This window comes from Heteronotia binoei, chromosome 7 (genome assembly GCF_032191835.1).
Source record: "Heteronotia binoei isolate CCM8104 ecotype False Entrance Well chromosome 7, APGP_CSIRO_Hbin_v1, whole genome shotgun sequence".
NCBI classification, from domain to species: Eukaryota; Metazoa; Chordata; class Lepidosauria; order Squamata; family Gekkonidae; genus Heteronotia; species Heteronotia binoei.
The window spans coordinates 41,401,309-41,416,518 of NC_083229.1; the positions used below are offsets into that span (position 1 = coordinate 41,401,309).

Below are 15,210 nucleotides of genomic sequence, written 5' to 3' on the forward strand. Positions count from 1 at the left end.
CAATTGCCTGCATTTTCTGGTAGAATAGGGCATTGTATGCCAGAAGTACAGATTTAAGGCTTGCTGAAGGCAATGGCAAACCACCCCATAAAAAGTCTGCCATGAAAACCTTGTGAAAGCAACGTCACCCCAGAGTTGGAAACGACTGGTGCTTGAACAGGGGACCTTTCCTTTCCTTAGCAATGTCCCCTTGTCGCAAGCAGTACAGCCATTTATATAGCCTCCATATCAAAGTCAATACTGTTGTCAAGAAAACAACCCCTTATGAAGGTAGAATATAAAATCTGGATGTTCTGCATTCATTTTTCTGTTAAGGTGCATATTTTTAAATGTGTTAATTCCTCACAATCCCATCCCTCAACAATTGCTATGGTTTATACTTGAGTTAGAAGTTGTCTTGTTACAGCCATTTTTAAAGCATTTGCTAAACCATTCTTCCATGTTTTATATCCTTCAGAAAATGTCTATGTGAAACAATGGGTTGGATCCTGAAAATACAATACTTATAGTACAATAAAAGGAGCCTTTCTTTGAAGATACTAGTGACTGTCAGGTTGCCAACCACCTGGGAAAAAAAGATTTAGCAGGGGCAGTTGAAACTTTCCATTGGCAAAAGTGAATAGCATCCCACTAGGCCTCTGTTCAAGGAGCAGGATATTTTTCTCACCATGTGGTTAGCAACCCTATAGTGCAGGGGTGGGCAATGGTAGCTCTCCAGATGTTTTTTGCCTACAACTCCCATCAGCCCCAGCCACTGGCCATGCTGGCTGGGGCTGATGGGAGTTGTAGGCAAAAACATCTGGAGAGTTACCGTTGGCCACCCCTGCTATAGTGGAATGGATTCAACCTCAAGTATACAGTTCTGTTTTGACAGAAAATTCATCTTGCTGATGAAGGTTCTCAAATTAGTTTTTGTGTTTGATCAAATCTAGAGCTGGTTAGCCCTGAATCATATTTGAAGTTGCTACAAGAGGCATTTTTTCATGTTCATATTCATCTGAAATTTTTCAGCTGTTTCACATGTTCTCCCTTTAAACTTTGCACATGCAGTGCTGCTTCTCAAGTCTTTTTTTTCATTTGCCATCCTTCCCAACTTTGCTGTTACGAAGTCAGGCGCACTCATGTAGCAGACATCAACCATACAACAGGCAAGCTTCAGACTGTGAGTGTGGGGGTGGGAAAGGACAAGGTAAATTCTTTTAAATCAGTGGTCAATGGGGTAGTGTAGGCAAGACCCACACAGAGAGAGGTGTCAACTATCATGTTCCAAGCAGTATGTAAAGAGATTTGTGCCAAATCCTTCTCTGCAACGAACCTGGCAACGGAACACATGGCTCACTTTTTTCCTATCTGTGAAGTGGGAATGAATAACCTACAGCAGAGAGTTGCTCTGAATGTAAATAAAAATGAAGCATCTGTGCATGAGCTTGGCACTAACAGACTGTCAGCAAAAGGCTCTGACAAATGTATATTTATGCTGTGGTCCCTTCCATTCCTTCTGGCTCTGGTACCATGAAATCCTCAGGTTGCATTACTGCAGGGAAGGAGGAGATTTCATCTCAGCCTGTTTCACTACCACAACTCCAGTGTCTGCAAGTCACATTTCTCGGGCTACTCATCTTTGCAAGATCCAGTCCACAGAGTTTCTTCTTCCCACTCCACGCTGCCCTGTCACTGGCCCATGGTGAAGAAACATTCCATAATTCCTCACCAACTGAACCAGAGACCTCATTAAATATTCTGAAGCAGCAGATCTTAACGGGGTTATAAAAACTGACATCTACATTTTATTGAGGGTTATCTTTTTTGGCTAACATCAAGTCTTTGATGTAAACTGCAATTTCTTTTCTCCTGAAAATGCACCTGTGGTTTGAGTGTACATCATTTGTCTCTCTAAACACAGCAAGTGTCCTAACAGGTTACTCAGAATTCTGACTTCAATATAGATTTTAACTCCCCTCCACCACCAGACCAAAACATTCTAAGTTACTTGTAACAATGCATGAATTGCTTTTTAAGAAATTAGCACTGATAAAACACTGTCTACACTAACAAGTTTGAATAATTCGGTTAGTAACTACACAGCAGAAAGACAGGTTGTTAAGCCAAGATATAAAGGAATGAGTGCAAAGGAGATCCAATGAGACTTCACAAATAAGGGTTTTCTGGCCAGTGAAGTCAAGAGCAGTTCTGCTCAAATCATACCCACCAAGGATGCACCTGAAAATAGCCTTTATGGAAAAATACAACTGTGGTGCCTGTACAAGTCCAATATAAAGCACAGTTTCTTATGGTGTTTAGAAGATGGTCTCCAAAAGCTATTTATTATCCAAGACACTAAACATCAGTAGAAGAATGACCTACCATTTCTAATGGAATAAATGACACGAGATATTGTGGAAGGCTTTCTGGTTGGTTTTATGAAATATTCAAAATCCCAACAACAGCTGAAGAAATGATATACCAACATACTAAACTGTTTCTCTATGCATCAAACAACAGCCCCAAGAAGAAGAGAAATTTACGTTGTCTGTTTCTTAGTAAATATATTCCATACCACAGTGTGAAATATTAATACTAGGTTCCAAAGTTTGGTAGATCATTCCACATGGGGATTTTCAGCTCTACCCTGGCAGCCCCCTACATAGCCTGTGAAGAAAAACTTAGTACTCCCACACATGTAGAAACAGTTTTGTGTGGGCTTCTCTGGATCTCAGCCATAGGGGCTGATCTGGAAGAAACAATTCTCTCTCTCTGAAATATATAACAAATTCTATAGTAATATTCCTCCTGTAATAAAACTTTGGCTTATGCTTCTATCTTTACAAAGGACTTGTTATAATAAAGGCACTACAAAACTCATTTTTAAAGTCTAAGCCACTAGTATATAGTTTTAACTTCCCCCCCTGCTTTCAGTTCCATGCTTTATAACATGTCAGGTTTTAGCTTATTATGCTGGCGGCTTACACATATATTAAGGACTTGGAAAAAATTTTATACCACTCAATCAATTTTTGACATATGGATGTTGAGGTAGCTTTTGAATTATCTGGATCTGAAAACGAGCCACATTTGATGGGTTTTTTTGTTTTTGTTTTGCTTTAACATTTATGCATTCCTAGGGTTGGATTGTTAGGGTTCCTAGGCTTCTTTGTTAGGATCCCCTATTGACAACCAAAAAGACTGTCAACTCACAAGATTCCTCTTTTTAACCCAGAGCTAACATTACAACAGAATATTGCACTTCACACCTAATGACATAGACATCAATCTGCTATTCTGACCTATATTGCCTTCGTGGTTGTTTCAGCCCAGTCAACACAAACTAATAATCACCAGACCCCAACTTGTGATTCTTTTAATCTGCCAAAAACATTTCCATGATTTTGCATACTAATTCACTGTGCACTTTATATTTAGGACTGCTTGCCATTCCATCCTATTTTCTGATGAAGTGTGCTTATAGCACACAAAAGTTTACATTCTGAATAAAACTTCGTTGGTCTTAAAAAGTGCAACTTGACTGCTGGTTTTGTTTCACAAGATTTCTGTGTGCACAAAAGCCATTTGGGGCAGGTGCTGTAAAGTGGAGATAAATCAGGTGAGACCAAGCAGAAAAGCTCATAGAATCCAAGCTGTGTAGCACATGTAGGGTCACAACAAAGTACAGTCTCAGCTATAGTAAAAAAAAGTCCCATTCCTACAAATGAAAGACTTATTTTAAAAAGATTTGGGCAAGAAAGACAATCCCAAGAAAATCTTTTTCATATTAAATAATTCTTTTCATAATTGCTTCTCCTTAGGCTTCTAAATAGAGAGCCCCGCGGCGCAGAGGGGTAAAGCTGCAGTACTGCAGTCGGAACCCTCTGCTCACAACTTGAGTTTGATCCCAGCGGAAGCTGGTTCAGGTAGCCAGCTCCAAGTTGACTCAGCCTACCATCCTTCCAAGGTCGGTAAAATGAGTACCCAGCTTGCTGGGGGGAAAGTGTAGATGACTGGGGAAGGCAATGGCAAACCACCCCATAAAAAGTCTGCCATGAAAACGTTGTGAAAGCAACGTCACCCCAGAGTCGAAAATGACTGGTGCTTGCACAGGGGACTACCTTTACCTTTAGGCTTCTAAAATGCTATCCTTCAAGGCACAGCTGATGCCTGGTCCCTAGCAGACCAAGTGGCCTTACTCAAGTGAGCGGCTTTATAATACTGTTGGACTGCATCCCTTTTATGTGCATATTAGACCAAATGTAGACCACAGAAGAACATTGTTGCTAATTGTTCAGAGGAAGCAGGAATTTGAAAGCATCCTTTATATGACCGTAACCTCTCTTGGTTTCCGCTTTATGCTTTCCAGTCGAGTTAGTGGTCGGACGTTTGTCCCTTTCTTGTTGCCACCTCGAGTCAGTCGGTAATCTTTCTGAAGGCCCTTCACAAGCTCCAGCAATTCCTGTTTTTCAAGTTCTGCCTGTTCCAGTTCTTGACGGTGCTGCCTTTCAGTTGCCATCAAGGTACGTATATCAGACATCATTCGAGACATCTGACTCTGAAAAGCATTAACAATACAAGTGGCTTTTAAATGAAAACAGTGTTATCTGGTAAACACTCTTCAGAACTACAAACTTAAGAGGGTCACAATTTTCTGTCTCATTTGTATCTTGCCCTCCCTGCAAGGAATTCAGAGAAGGACCATGGCTCAGTGGCAGAGCATGTCGAAGGACTCAGGTTCAGTCCCCAGCATCTCCAGTTAAAGGATTTGACAGTGTTGTAAAATAACTCTGCCTTACACTTTGGAGAGCCACTGCCAGTATGAGTAGACAATAATGGCTTCAATGGACCAAAGATCTGATTCAGTATAAGGCAGATTCATAGGTTCATATGTCTAAGTCATCCTGGCACTGGATGGTTTTCTTGTTAGCTGTAACATCCCTGAATCTGTCACACTCATTGGGAAGAATGCACAGTAGACTCAAGAACTTGCACATTCCATTCTTTCCCATCTATTGTTATAGTGGGCTGTACACCACACCTTTGACCCACAAGCCTGAGGCTCCATACACTGTGCAGACCAACAATCTGCAGCAATGCATCAAATCTGAATTTTGATGGGTCTAGAAAACATATTTCATGAATCTCCCCCATACCCAGATCCATTTCAGTCTGGTTCCATACTCTCCAAGATTGACCTGCTTTGCTCCACTGTAGCATTAATCCATGTTCACCAGTGTGAAGCACAGTAGCACACTGGCTTGCTGTCACAGCAAGTTTTAGATCCTGGATGCTATTGTGTGCATGGGAACCAATGGGCAGAGCTGCTCATACTTGCAGACAGCAGCATTTAGAGCCTGCTGTCTTAGTAAGGAATGAGGGCTGTTAGTAGCTGGAGAGCTGCTTGGCAAAGAAGTCTGAAGGACAATTTGGAATTGGTCCCACTTACAAATCAGAATAATTATGAAGATCTATTCAATGCTCACATGACTGGTTTGCTCATCACTGAACACTTGCTTCCCTGGGTTTTTGATGGGATGCCTGATGCTCAAAGAATTACTTCAAAAAAGGAAACATAGCTACTTGAAGACAATGTTCAGGAAATAAATTTGACAGAGGCATTAAGTAACTAAAATGCAACAATTTAGGGAAGCAAAATTACCTGGAAGGTAAACGTAGCACAATTCAGTACAAAAATTGTACATATACCTTGAGCTCTTCAATCTCATTTTGCAAAAGACTCTCCTTTTGTACCATATGTCGCCTCTGAGAATCTAATCTGGATTCTATTTCATGTTTTGCTTCTTCCATTCTGCAGACCATCTCTGACCTAGAAAATATGTTTTATTTCTTCAACCCAAAAATGAAACACTGAAACCACTTATTATTTCTACCCACACACACACAAAAGCTGTTCTGACAGTGTTTCAAATATTCTTCAATTGTGGCAAAACAATGATCACCTTCAGACCTCAACCATCTTTTCTTGTTGCTTTTTATTACATCGTCACTTTGAGGAGTTGCTAAACTTTCCTATATTACTACTAAATTAACAGTATAATCCTAAAGAGACTTACTCCAGTCTAAGTCCATTAAAATGAATAGGAAAGTTTAGCAACTCCTCAAAGTGATGATGTAATAAAAAGCAACAAGAAAAGATGGTTGAGGTCTGTGATCACAGTAGTGTTAATGCAGGATGCATTATGAGGGCACAGATAATGTGGCAAATACTCAAGTGTGCATAAAAAAAGTGGTCCATCCACAAAGCAATTATTAGAGAATTTATGCCAATGAAGGCTGACTTGACGACTTATTAGAGAGCAGGACAATTGTTGATTCACTGCCTCCCCTGCTAGGCTTCCCTCTTCATCTCAGTCTTTCTTTTGCTCTGGATTGGAGTTTCAGGCTTTGGAAGAAAATATCTGCAAATTCCCTGAAAGCCTAAACCTCGATAGTTGGCTACACATAATAAACATTTACTCTGGCTTATAATGGCAATAACAATATCTGTGTCATTCTGTTACACAGAACATGGCTGACAGTTTCTTTTTATAGTAAACAACTATTGTCCAAGGAGGGAGAATCAGGGTAATAGCATAGAGACTGACAAATGGTATGATGAGATACTGAATTCTGTTTAATACATCATTCTTCCATTGCTGATCTGACAATAATAAAATGTGACCAAAGATTATTTTTAACCTTCCATACATTTGAAGTACTACTCATTTAGAGGGCTTATCTATTAATCCAAAATAAATATGTATGATATTTGACATGCCAACATCAGCTGAATTCTCAATTCACCATAAACTTGTGCTGGATAAATGGTATTTAATTTTGAAGACAGACACTTTGCATTACAGTAGAAGCTCTGTCATCTGGCATTTGATTATGCAGAATGCTCAGTTAACCAGCACTGCCCAGAAAGCAACCTCTTCATATGCCTCCTTCCCCCTCCGCCTGCCTCATGCACTCAGGAGGTAGCCCTGCTGGGGGGCTCCCGAGCAGCTGGCCCAATTGTCTGCCTGCTGCATGAAATGGCTCTGTGGCTGGGGAAGCGGGGAGGCTCTTGCCAGGTGTGGGATTGTCATCCTGGCATTCCCTGTGTGGGTGGAATCTGGTTGCTGCAGATTCTCTGTGGGTGGCAGAGCAGAGCAATAAACCTGAGAATTCTGCATGTTTGATTAAAGGACAACTCTCATTCCCCATGCAGGACCACATGGGATCACCCCAGCATTTCCTGTGCAGTACCAAGAAGTGGTTGATGATTCAACTATTTCAGTGAATTTGGCATAATTTTTATAAATTGAATAAGAGTGCAAGGAGATGGCAGTGGTCACAGTTCATGAAGCTAGCACTGCTAACCAGCAGCGAGTTGCAGAAACACCAGAGTTTGTTTTCAAATAGTTCCTTTTGCACACCAATGAACACACAGACCATCAAACATACTGGCAATTCAAAGAGATACTAGTTGCAATAATTTACTATCAATTAATGCTTTTTGTTTCAGAAAATAACTCCACGCACCTCAGCAGTTCTAGTTCTGTTCTCAGCTCTGCCACACAACTGTGCTGTGCATCTTCAGCTCGGAGAATGCTGTACCCACAGCCATTGGGGCATTCTCGGCTCCGGTATTCACATTCTGCCAGGTGGCTGCCTAAGTTGCATCGTTCAACCTGAACTGGGCAGCCTAAACAGCAAGCAATTAGATTAGAGGGGAAGCAGTAAGTTTTCAGTGCAATCCTCAGCAATCCTTCTACACCCAGTGCCATCAATAGACTGAGAAGGGTGGTAACTCTTCTTAGAATTGTACTGTTTATCCTATTTCATATCAGAGACAGAATTATTTCAAAATCCCATGATAATCCAAGTAAATATCAAATCTTAACAAGCAGATGGCTTCCTGTGTTTTGTTACCCAGCTAGGTCAGTGTGCTTCTCATGTTACCCATTATCCAGCTATATCAGTGCCAAGCTAGATGGGACTCAAGAGGTCCTTAATTAGGGTTTCCCACTTTTTAAAAAAGCTCAAATCAGCCATGCAGAGCTGATAATTTGATCCAGAGAAGTAGCAATGATGTGGGATGGAATAATACCCACTGCTATACTGTTCATTCGAATGTTCATTTCTACAAATACATTATGTCATGAAACTGATTAGAAATGTAATGAATGGATACTAAACTGGTCCAACTGGGGAACTGAAAGTTATATGCTAAGGTGGATTAGTGGACAAGTGACATATGAAGTTTATACAGTATCTCTAGGTGTTGTAGCTTTCAGGGCCTAAATTTTCTTTCTCAAAATTTAAACAATGGAAAGGTGGTGTATGCTAGTGATCTATCACTTCTTAAACATTATCAGAAGTGAGAGAAGCAATAAGAAAAGACCTTTTCAATTGTGGCACCCTGATTATGGGAACACTCCCCCCCTTACCTGCTTCCCTGCTACCAAATTCCTAAGCTTGTGGGGTCAAGTTTAGACCTAGGGAGACTCAGGAGCAATCCTAAACACATATACCTGGGACTAAGTTTTAAGTTATTCAATGGAGCTTACTCCTAGGACATCATGTGATTGCCCTTAGGGCTGCAGTACCCTTAAGCATTTGAACTAGCACAAATGTGCTAATTTGAAGGTTATATTACTAGTTTATTTTAATGTATTTTTAAATAAACATACACATGGTATCTTGTGATTTGTAAGCTGTCTGTATTGGCTGAGGTATCCAAGCTTTACCTTTTCAAAATATGAACAGTTCCTCCTCTAGTGCTTCTCCCTTCCCCACCAAATTAGCAGCTATATTTAGATGCTGTGGAGGGGGAAAAAAAACAAAAACCTGGGAAATGCTGATCCTGGATCTCTTGCACCATCCCTATTTTAGCCCTAGGTTAGTGTTTTCTATGACTGGACAGATACAAGAACTCTCACTGGTGTGCAGTAAGGGAATATTAGTGCCCTAAACATTGGTGCCAGTCCTTCATAAAAGCCATACTGTTTCAGCCAATCCTAGCAAAATGCAGAGGAGTTCACAGTGAAATGCCACTCAGTAACAGCCATCAGCTGTGCAGCCTTCTTGATCTATATTATAAAAACAGAACTAAATTAAAAAGAAAATGGAGATTTACCATTAGTGTTCTGTTTGCAAGGTAAAAAGGCATTTTTCAAACATCTCTGCCTACCAGCATTAGAACAGGGGATCTGGCTGTATTTACACTCGCGTTCATGTCTGTCAATGGATTCCAGTGAACACACCATTTCACAGCCGCATTCCTTGTTTCTGCAGTGAAGCTGGAGTCGATTAAGATCATTCTTCATGTACCTGGATACAGAAGTTAATTCTTTTCACTCTTACAATATTGTAAAATAGTTTATATTCATAAGGTATAGTTTGTCCCACAAGTTACAAAGGAAATATTCTTCAATAAATAACATTCTAATAATCAAATTTGTTTTACACAATGATTTCATATCATCAATAAAAACATGCCAAAACATACATAAGGCCAGATTCCATCTTATTATCCCAGTATGTTAGAAATACAGACCAGCATTCAAATGTATTCAATTCAACATTTGATGTGATTGGCACCCAACTTGATCATTAAAATTATTTTCCAAATCTTATTCATCAATCTTGTGCTTTTTTATATTTCCAAGTTGTTCTTATACTAATTTTGCCACAGTCAGCAGATTTATAACTATTTCTAAATCAAGTTTGTAATGTCATTAAGTTTGTAATGTCAAATTATTCGTCCAAAACATCAACACAAAAAACTTGAATTTTCTGGTATGTCTAAAATATATGTTTAACATCTGTTCCATTAGCATGACAGCATAAACATTTATCACATCTATTTTATATATTAAACTTATCCTGTCTTGCATTAAATAACCATTACTACTACATTTTAACAAAGTTTTCTTTTTAGAAATAGAGATTCATTTGGAGGGGATACCATTCCATATAAATTTCCAATCAGAATGTGAGATATTTTGACTTAAATCTTTTCCCACTTTTTCTAAAATGTAGGGACTGAGTAATCTAGTTCTGCATAAGTGGAAATATTCAACAATACAAAGGCAATGCATACAGAAATCAGTGAAATAGTTATAGAAACTGCCTGCCTTTCAAGAAGAGTTCTGGTGCTGAGTGAAAGTGACTAAACTTGTTATCCAGCCTAGACAATTCCACCTTTGTTCTGGTAAACTGAAGTTAGTGTACAAAAAGGAAGGGAAGCTCCACCACTGCCTTTATAATGCTGTCAACCAGAGCTAGCAATAGGAGCAATATGTCCCAACTTAGTTACACACCTGTAGAGAGGTCGGAGGTTGGACTGATCAAGTGGCTGACGGTCCTCTGGGCAGTTACTGTAATGGACAAGCCATCCTTGGATGCAGGAAGTGCAGAAAGCATGTTCACAAGGAGCCTGCAGGGGCTCTTCTAGAACATCTCGGCAGATGCAGCATAAGAGACCCTCATTAACATAACCGACGAAGCGCTCAATGTCATAACCCATTCTTGCTACAGACTTTTAGCCTACAAGAATGAAACACAGCATCAGTGTTGCTGGAAAACCACAATCATTTCTCATGCTGTCTTTGAAAGGGAAGGGGACATTTGTATCACACCTGAATATACAATGCCAAGTGTGGTCAAACTGGTTTGGGAACTGCCTTAGAACTCCCATGGAGCCTCAGGTGGCTTCTAAAGAACTCGAAGAAATGTTGTATTTAATAAGCCACAAACTGAACTCCATGTTGTGTGCCTACTTGTATAGAAGCCTCTTCCATCCATTAGCCAGATTGTACAGGTCACACATTGTACAGAAACATAATGTCAGCAACAAAATCTCAGCAAACACAGCAGCTCCTGTGAGGACAGTGGGAAGTTTCCCAGAATGCCATACATGTTTTCTACAGGTATGCCAAGTAAATAGAAGGATTGCTGCAGGAAAGGAACATGATTGCCATTGTCTTGTGACAAAGCAAGAGAAGATTCTGAGAAAGGAAGAGACAGCAGTTGAGAGGTAGTGGCCTCAGGAGAGGGAGGAGAATCACTGTCACAGCTGAGAGATTTCTCTGTGATGCACTACTGTCAGGAATAAAACAACAAATATACAAGAGCCTTGAACATCTGTTTTATTTATTTCAACAGTTTTTCTGTCAAAAAGTGGTTTACAGCAATGGAAATACATACAAGATACTCCGGATCCAAGAACAACAGAAGGGTGCTGAACTCCTATCTCCCCTCCCTCAGATCCCTTGGCATCAGCCCCATTAGGCTGATTGTGGCTGTTTAAGGATTCCATCCTATAGCCAGGGGTGGCCAATGGTAGCTCTCCAGATGTTTTTACCTACAACTCCCATCAGCCCCGGCCATTGGCTATGCTGGCTGGGGCTGATGGGAGTTGTAGGCAAAAAAACATCTGGAGAGCTACCGTTGGCCACCCCTGCATAGACAAAAGCAAACAGTGGCTGCTCATTCCACAGTTTTTTCCCCCCAGCCCTGGCCCTGCCTACCCATTCACTCTGATCATCTTCAGAGGCCCTGCTTTGGTTGCCCCCACCATTTGAATTTAGACAGGGTATAACTGTCCTCCTGAGAAACGACTCTCTCACTCACGGCACCAAAACTCTGAACATCCCTCCTCAGGGAAGTCTGTCTCTCTCTCCATCAGGGTCTTCTGCCAGTGGGTGAAGACTTTGTTTGGCAACCCAACAATGGCTATCAGCTCTCCTCCCTGGTTTTGGTGGGGGGTTTTTTATTGTATCATTTTATGATTTTAAACATTTTAAATTGTTAAAATGTTTTAATGTTCACCACTTTGGGGACCCTGATCAGGTAGAAAGGTGACATAAAAATGTTTTAAATTAAAAAAAAAACAACTTGGGGGAGTAAGTAGCCTTCCAGAAGAGGTCAGAAAAGTCTCCATGTTGTTGGGTCTTCTGGAGGCTTTGTAAAGCAGAATTATTTTGATAAACATTTCTTTAAAATCTGGTAGCTTAAATAGTTTAGTTTATAGGAGTCATATGAACAGGTCCGTAACCCTTTTTTATTTGTAATGAGATTTTAGCATGTAATCTTAACTATGGCTTTAAAACTGCCTTGTAATATAGTCCTTTGGAGACAGGTAAACTCGAAGTCCCATCAAAGCCTGAATGTGCATTGTTCCCTGCTTTGGAAATTCACAAAAGCAGATCCTCAAACCTTACTACAAAATCCATGATTTCATAAATGAAACTACCCTCATTTTATTATTAAAATTACGGGTAGCCATGTATGATACTAATTCCAGCGATGTAGTAACCCCGTTAGCTTGATGTAGAAAAATTAAACAGGAGTCCCAACACTTTAAAGACTAACAGGCTATTCCAGATTAAGTTACAACTCACTTCATTAGATGCAGCCTTGTGACATCCTACGGACTAATGACATTCAGTAAGTCTTTTAAGGTGCGACAAGACTACCGGCTGCAGCAAACAACAGACCGTACCCAACCTCATTCTAACAAATTAAGGTATAGCGTTCATAACATTATGTTCTTATAAGTCAAAAACCATAACGCCAAAAACCACAATTTCCGATGCCAGCTCAGCCCGACCACCTACACCCTCCTCTGTCCCAGGGTCGGGTCAGGTCTTCGCCTTCCCTCTCTTACTTCAAGACACCCCCGCGACATCAGCCTCTTCACCATGGAAGTTCCCACTTTCCTCCCCTGCCGCCAGGAGAAGAAAATGGCTGATTGCGGGGCCCTCCTCTAACCACAGAGCCGCCGCCGCCAACCCGCCCTCTTCCTCCTCCCCTCTCCCCCCCCCCCTGTTTCCGAGCAGCTTCTCTAAGTGCTGTAAATAGCAGGTAGCCCGGACAACGAGGGAAAAACAAGAGCGTTTTGCGACACATGCCCGCCATATTGAGCGGAAGGGGGGGGGGGGTTAGAAATTGCTAGTGGGGCATGCGCAATAGCGAACTTGCTTGCTGCTTGTTTTGAGAGGTGACAAGAGGACTCACTCTGAGGGAAAGGTTAAAAAAAAAAGTACCTAAGCAGCGAGTCTGGATCATTGAGCATGCGCAGGACGGTCACCGGGAAAGTGTAATTGGTATCCGCAAGTGGTGGCGTCAGCTGCGCATGAGCCGTTGAGTTAGGATTGGATGGTGTAACCATCGCCTGTGTGGCGGGACCATTGAATTGAAATGTGAGTGCAGTTGGGGAGCGAGGGACCGGGGCGAATGAGGGAGGCAGTGGAGACTCTTAGCGGACATATTTACTGGTCAAAGAGATGGTGCAGCCATTCCTACCTATGGTTCAGCTGCTAGGGTTGCCAACTCCAGCCTGGGAAAATCCTGGAGTGTTGTAGGGGTGGAGGGATCTCAGGGGATATAACGCCATAGAATCCGCGTCGAAACTACATATTTTATCCAGGGGAACTGATCTCTGTAGCCAGAAGACACGTTGTTTGGGGAGATTGCCAGGCGCCTCTTGGAGGTTGGTAATACAAAGCTTGGGGGGTACATCAGTTTTTCAAAAGGATTGTCAAATACACATTTGAAGTGAGGAAAAGGGCAATTTGTTCCTTAAGGGTTCTGAAAGGTACTACCACAGTGGTAGGCCTGGATTTACTTAAACCTGTTCTCCCACAGATTGGGGTGAAGAGGACTCCACTGGAAGGATGGATCAAATATACAGACCTAAATTGTGTAACTGATATTGTGTATTTGCATGTGAGACTAGACAATGTGAGTGAATATTTCTCCCTGTGTATATTCTAAAATGGCAATATTGCGGTGCCTTTTATCTTATTTCTGTAGGGCAATTGTTCCATTTTAACCTGAAAGAATTCTTGCACAACAAATGCTGATCGGTTTCTCAAATGGCAGTTTGAGCTTGTTAGTTTGATGCCCAGACTTCTTACATATTTTCTCCTTGCAATAGATCAGTCCTTTAAATGGGCTCCCTTAAAATTACATGGCTGCTGCATAAATAAGCAATACTAGTTCAACACTTCTATGGAAAGTTGTCAATAATAGAAATCACATGAAAGGATGAATTAGGCCCTTGACTATCAAAGTCAGTATTGTCTGTTTTGACTGGCAGTGACTTTCCAGCAACTCAGAAGCAGAGATCTTTCACATCACCTGGTCCTTTTACCTTGAGATGCTGTGGATTGAACCTGGGGCCTTCTGCATGCCAAGCAGATGCTCTATCACTGAACTACAGTCTCTAAAGCTGCAGTGACTTGAGTTTTAACTGTTTAAATATTTAATTGTTTTATACTTAATATTGTTTAAATTTTATGTTTGATTAAAATTGTTGGAAGCCGCCCTGAGCCATTCGTGGGAAGGGCGGGATATAAATCTCAAATAAATAAATAAATAAATAAATTCCTGCAGCATAATCTTGTGCCTGTTTACTCAGGAACAGTGCAGCCCTAACCTTACTGCCTTCAATGTACTTAAAAGGTCTTATCTCTGTTTAGAATTGCACTGGTACTGTCTAGTCAGCATTTTTAGATTGCTGACTTAAAGATTAGCCACAGCTGGTATGTGATACACAAATTCATTTTCTATATTGCTCTAGCAGTTTCTTTCTCTGCCTTTAGAAAGCATGTAATGTCATTCTAAGCAGTGTTATATCCTTCCAAGGCCATTGACATCTGGATATAATTGTTTGGGATGGCAGTGTTGTTGTTTTTGTCAGGCAGCATCGCTTTTGGCAAAATTATGGACCAGCTACAGCAGCAGTACATATATTCTGTATGACTTTTTACTGACTAGCTTATATTTACATTTTAACCGTTGCAGAAAGCATTGCAAAGAAAGAAGGGATCATATTGCCTATACACTACTATCTTTGCATGGTAGTTTAATGGGAGGTGTAGCCAGGAGCAAGGAAAAGGCTTCAGGTTGGCTTCTGCAACCAGTTTCTTTATTACTGTATTTCAGATCATCAACTGAATGAAACATGAGGCGTTCGGCAGCTCCAAGTCAACTGCTGGGGAATTCATCCAAAAAACTAAGATTTATGCCTCCAGGGAAAGCCAATAAAGAGCCTGACCACTCAGATCTAGAAATTAAAATAGCTAAGGTAGTATTAAAAGGAGAAAAGCATGTGCACTGTTATGACTAAGTTTTATGTGTTGCTTTAATGTCAATAATCTTCAATACAAATAATAAGCCATCAGGGTCCTGCGGGATTTATCGCAGTTCCGCAGGGCCTGCAAGACTGAA

The 15,210-nt window shown here is 40.9% G+C and overlaps 2 protein-coding genes across 2 annotated transcripts in view; one reads left to right on the top strand and one right to left on the bottom strand.

The window, feature by feature from the left end:
• Positions 1 to 3,344: 3,344 nt before the first annotated feature.
• Positions 3,345 to 12,754, bottom strand: LOC132575068 (RING finger protein 151-like). The gene is made up of 6 exons (XM_060243488.1): positions 12,644 to 12,754; positions 10,296 to 10,521; positions 9,164 to 9,303; positions 7,513 to 7,675; positions 5,692 to 5,812; positions 3,345 to 4,540 (listed from the first exon to the last, which is right to left on the bottom strand). The coding sequence occupies exons 2-6, from the start codon at positions 10,499 to 10,501 to the stop codon at positions 4,307 to 4,309; spliced, it is 864 nt and encodes a 287-aa protein (XP_060099471.1). The 5' UTR covers positions 10,502 to 10,521; positions 12,644 to 12,754; the 3' UTR covers positions 3,345 to 4,306.
• A 172-nt stretch (positions 12,755 to 12,926) lies between these two features.
• RAD54B (RAD54 homolog B) overlaps positions 12,927 to 15,210 on the top strand; it is a 53,728-nt gene continuing 51,444 nt past the window's right edge. Inside the window, exons 1-2 of the mRNA XM_060243489.1 lie at positions 12,927 to 13,178; positions 14,926 to 15,067. Coding sequence (XP_060099472.1) covers positions 14,945 to 15,067 — 123 coding nt within the window. The 5' untranslated portion in view covers positions 12,927 to 13,178; positions 14,926 to 14,944. The remainder of the gene's footprint in view (positions 13,179 to 14,925; positions 15,068 to 15,210) is intronic.

What these genes read in the sequence shown, in the direction of transcription:
- LOC132575068 (XM_060243488.1), bottom strand. Translation starts at nt 10,501, where the DNA reads ATGGGTTATGACATTGAGCGCTTCGTCGGTTATGTTAATGAGGGTCTC. An exon ending in AACCTCCGACCTCTCTACAG is followed by an intron (nt 9,304 to 10,295) that starts GTGTGTAACTAA and finishes TTCTGTATCCAG; the next exon opens with GTACATGAAGAATGATCTTA. An exon ending in ATGAGATTGAAGAGCTCAAG is followed by an intron (nt 4,541 to 5,691) that starts GTATATGTACAA and finishes AATGCTTTTCAG; the next exon opens with AGTCAGATGTCTCGAATGAT.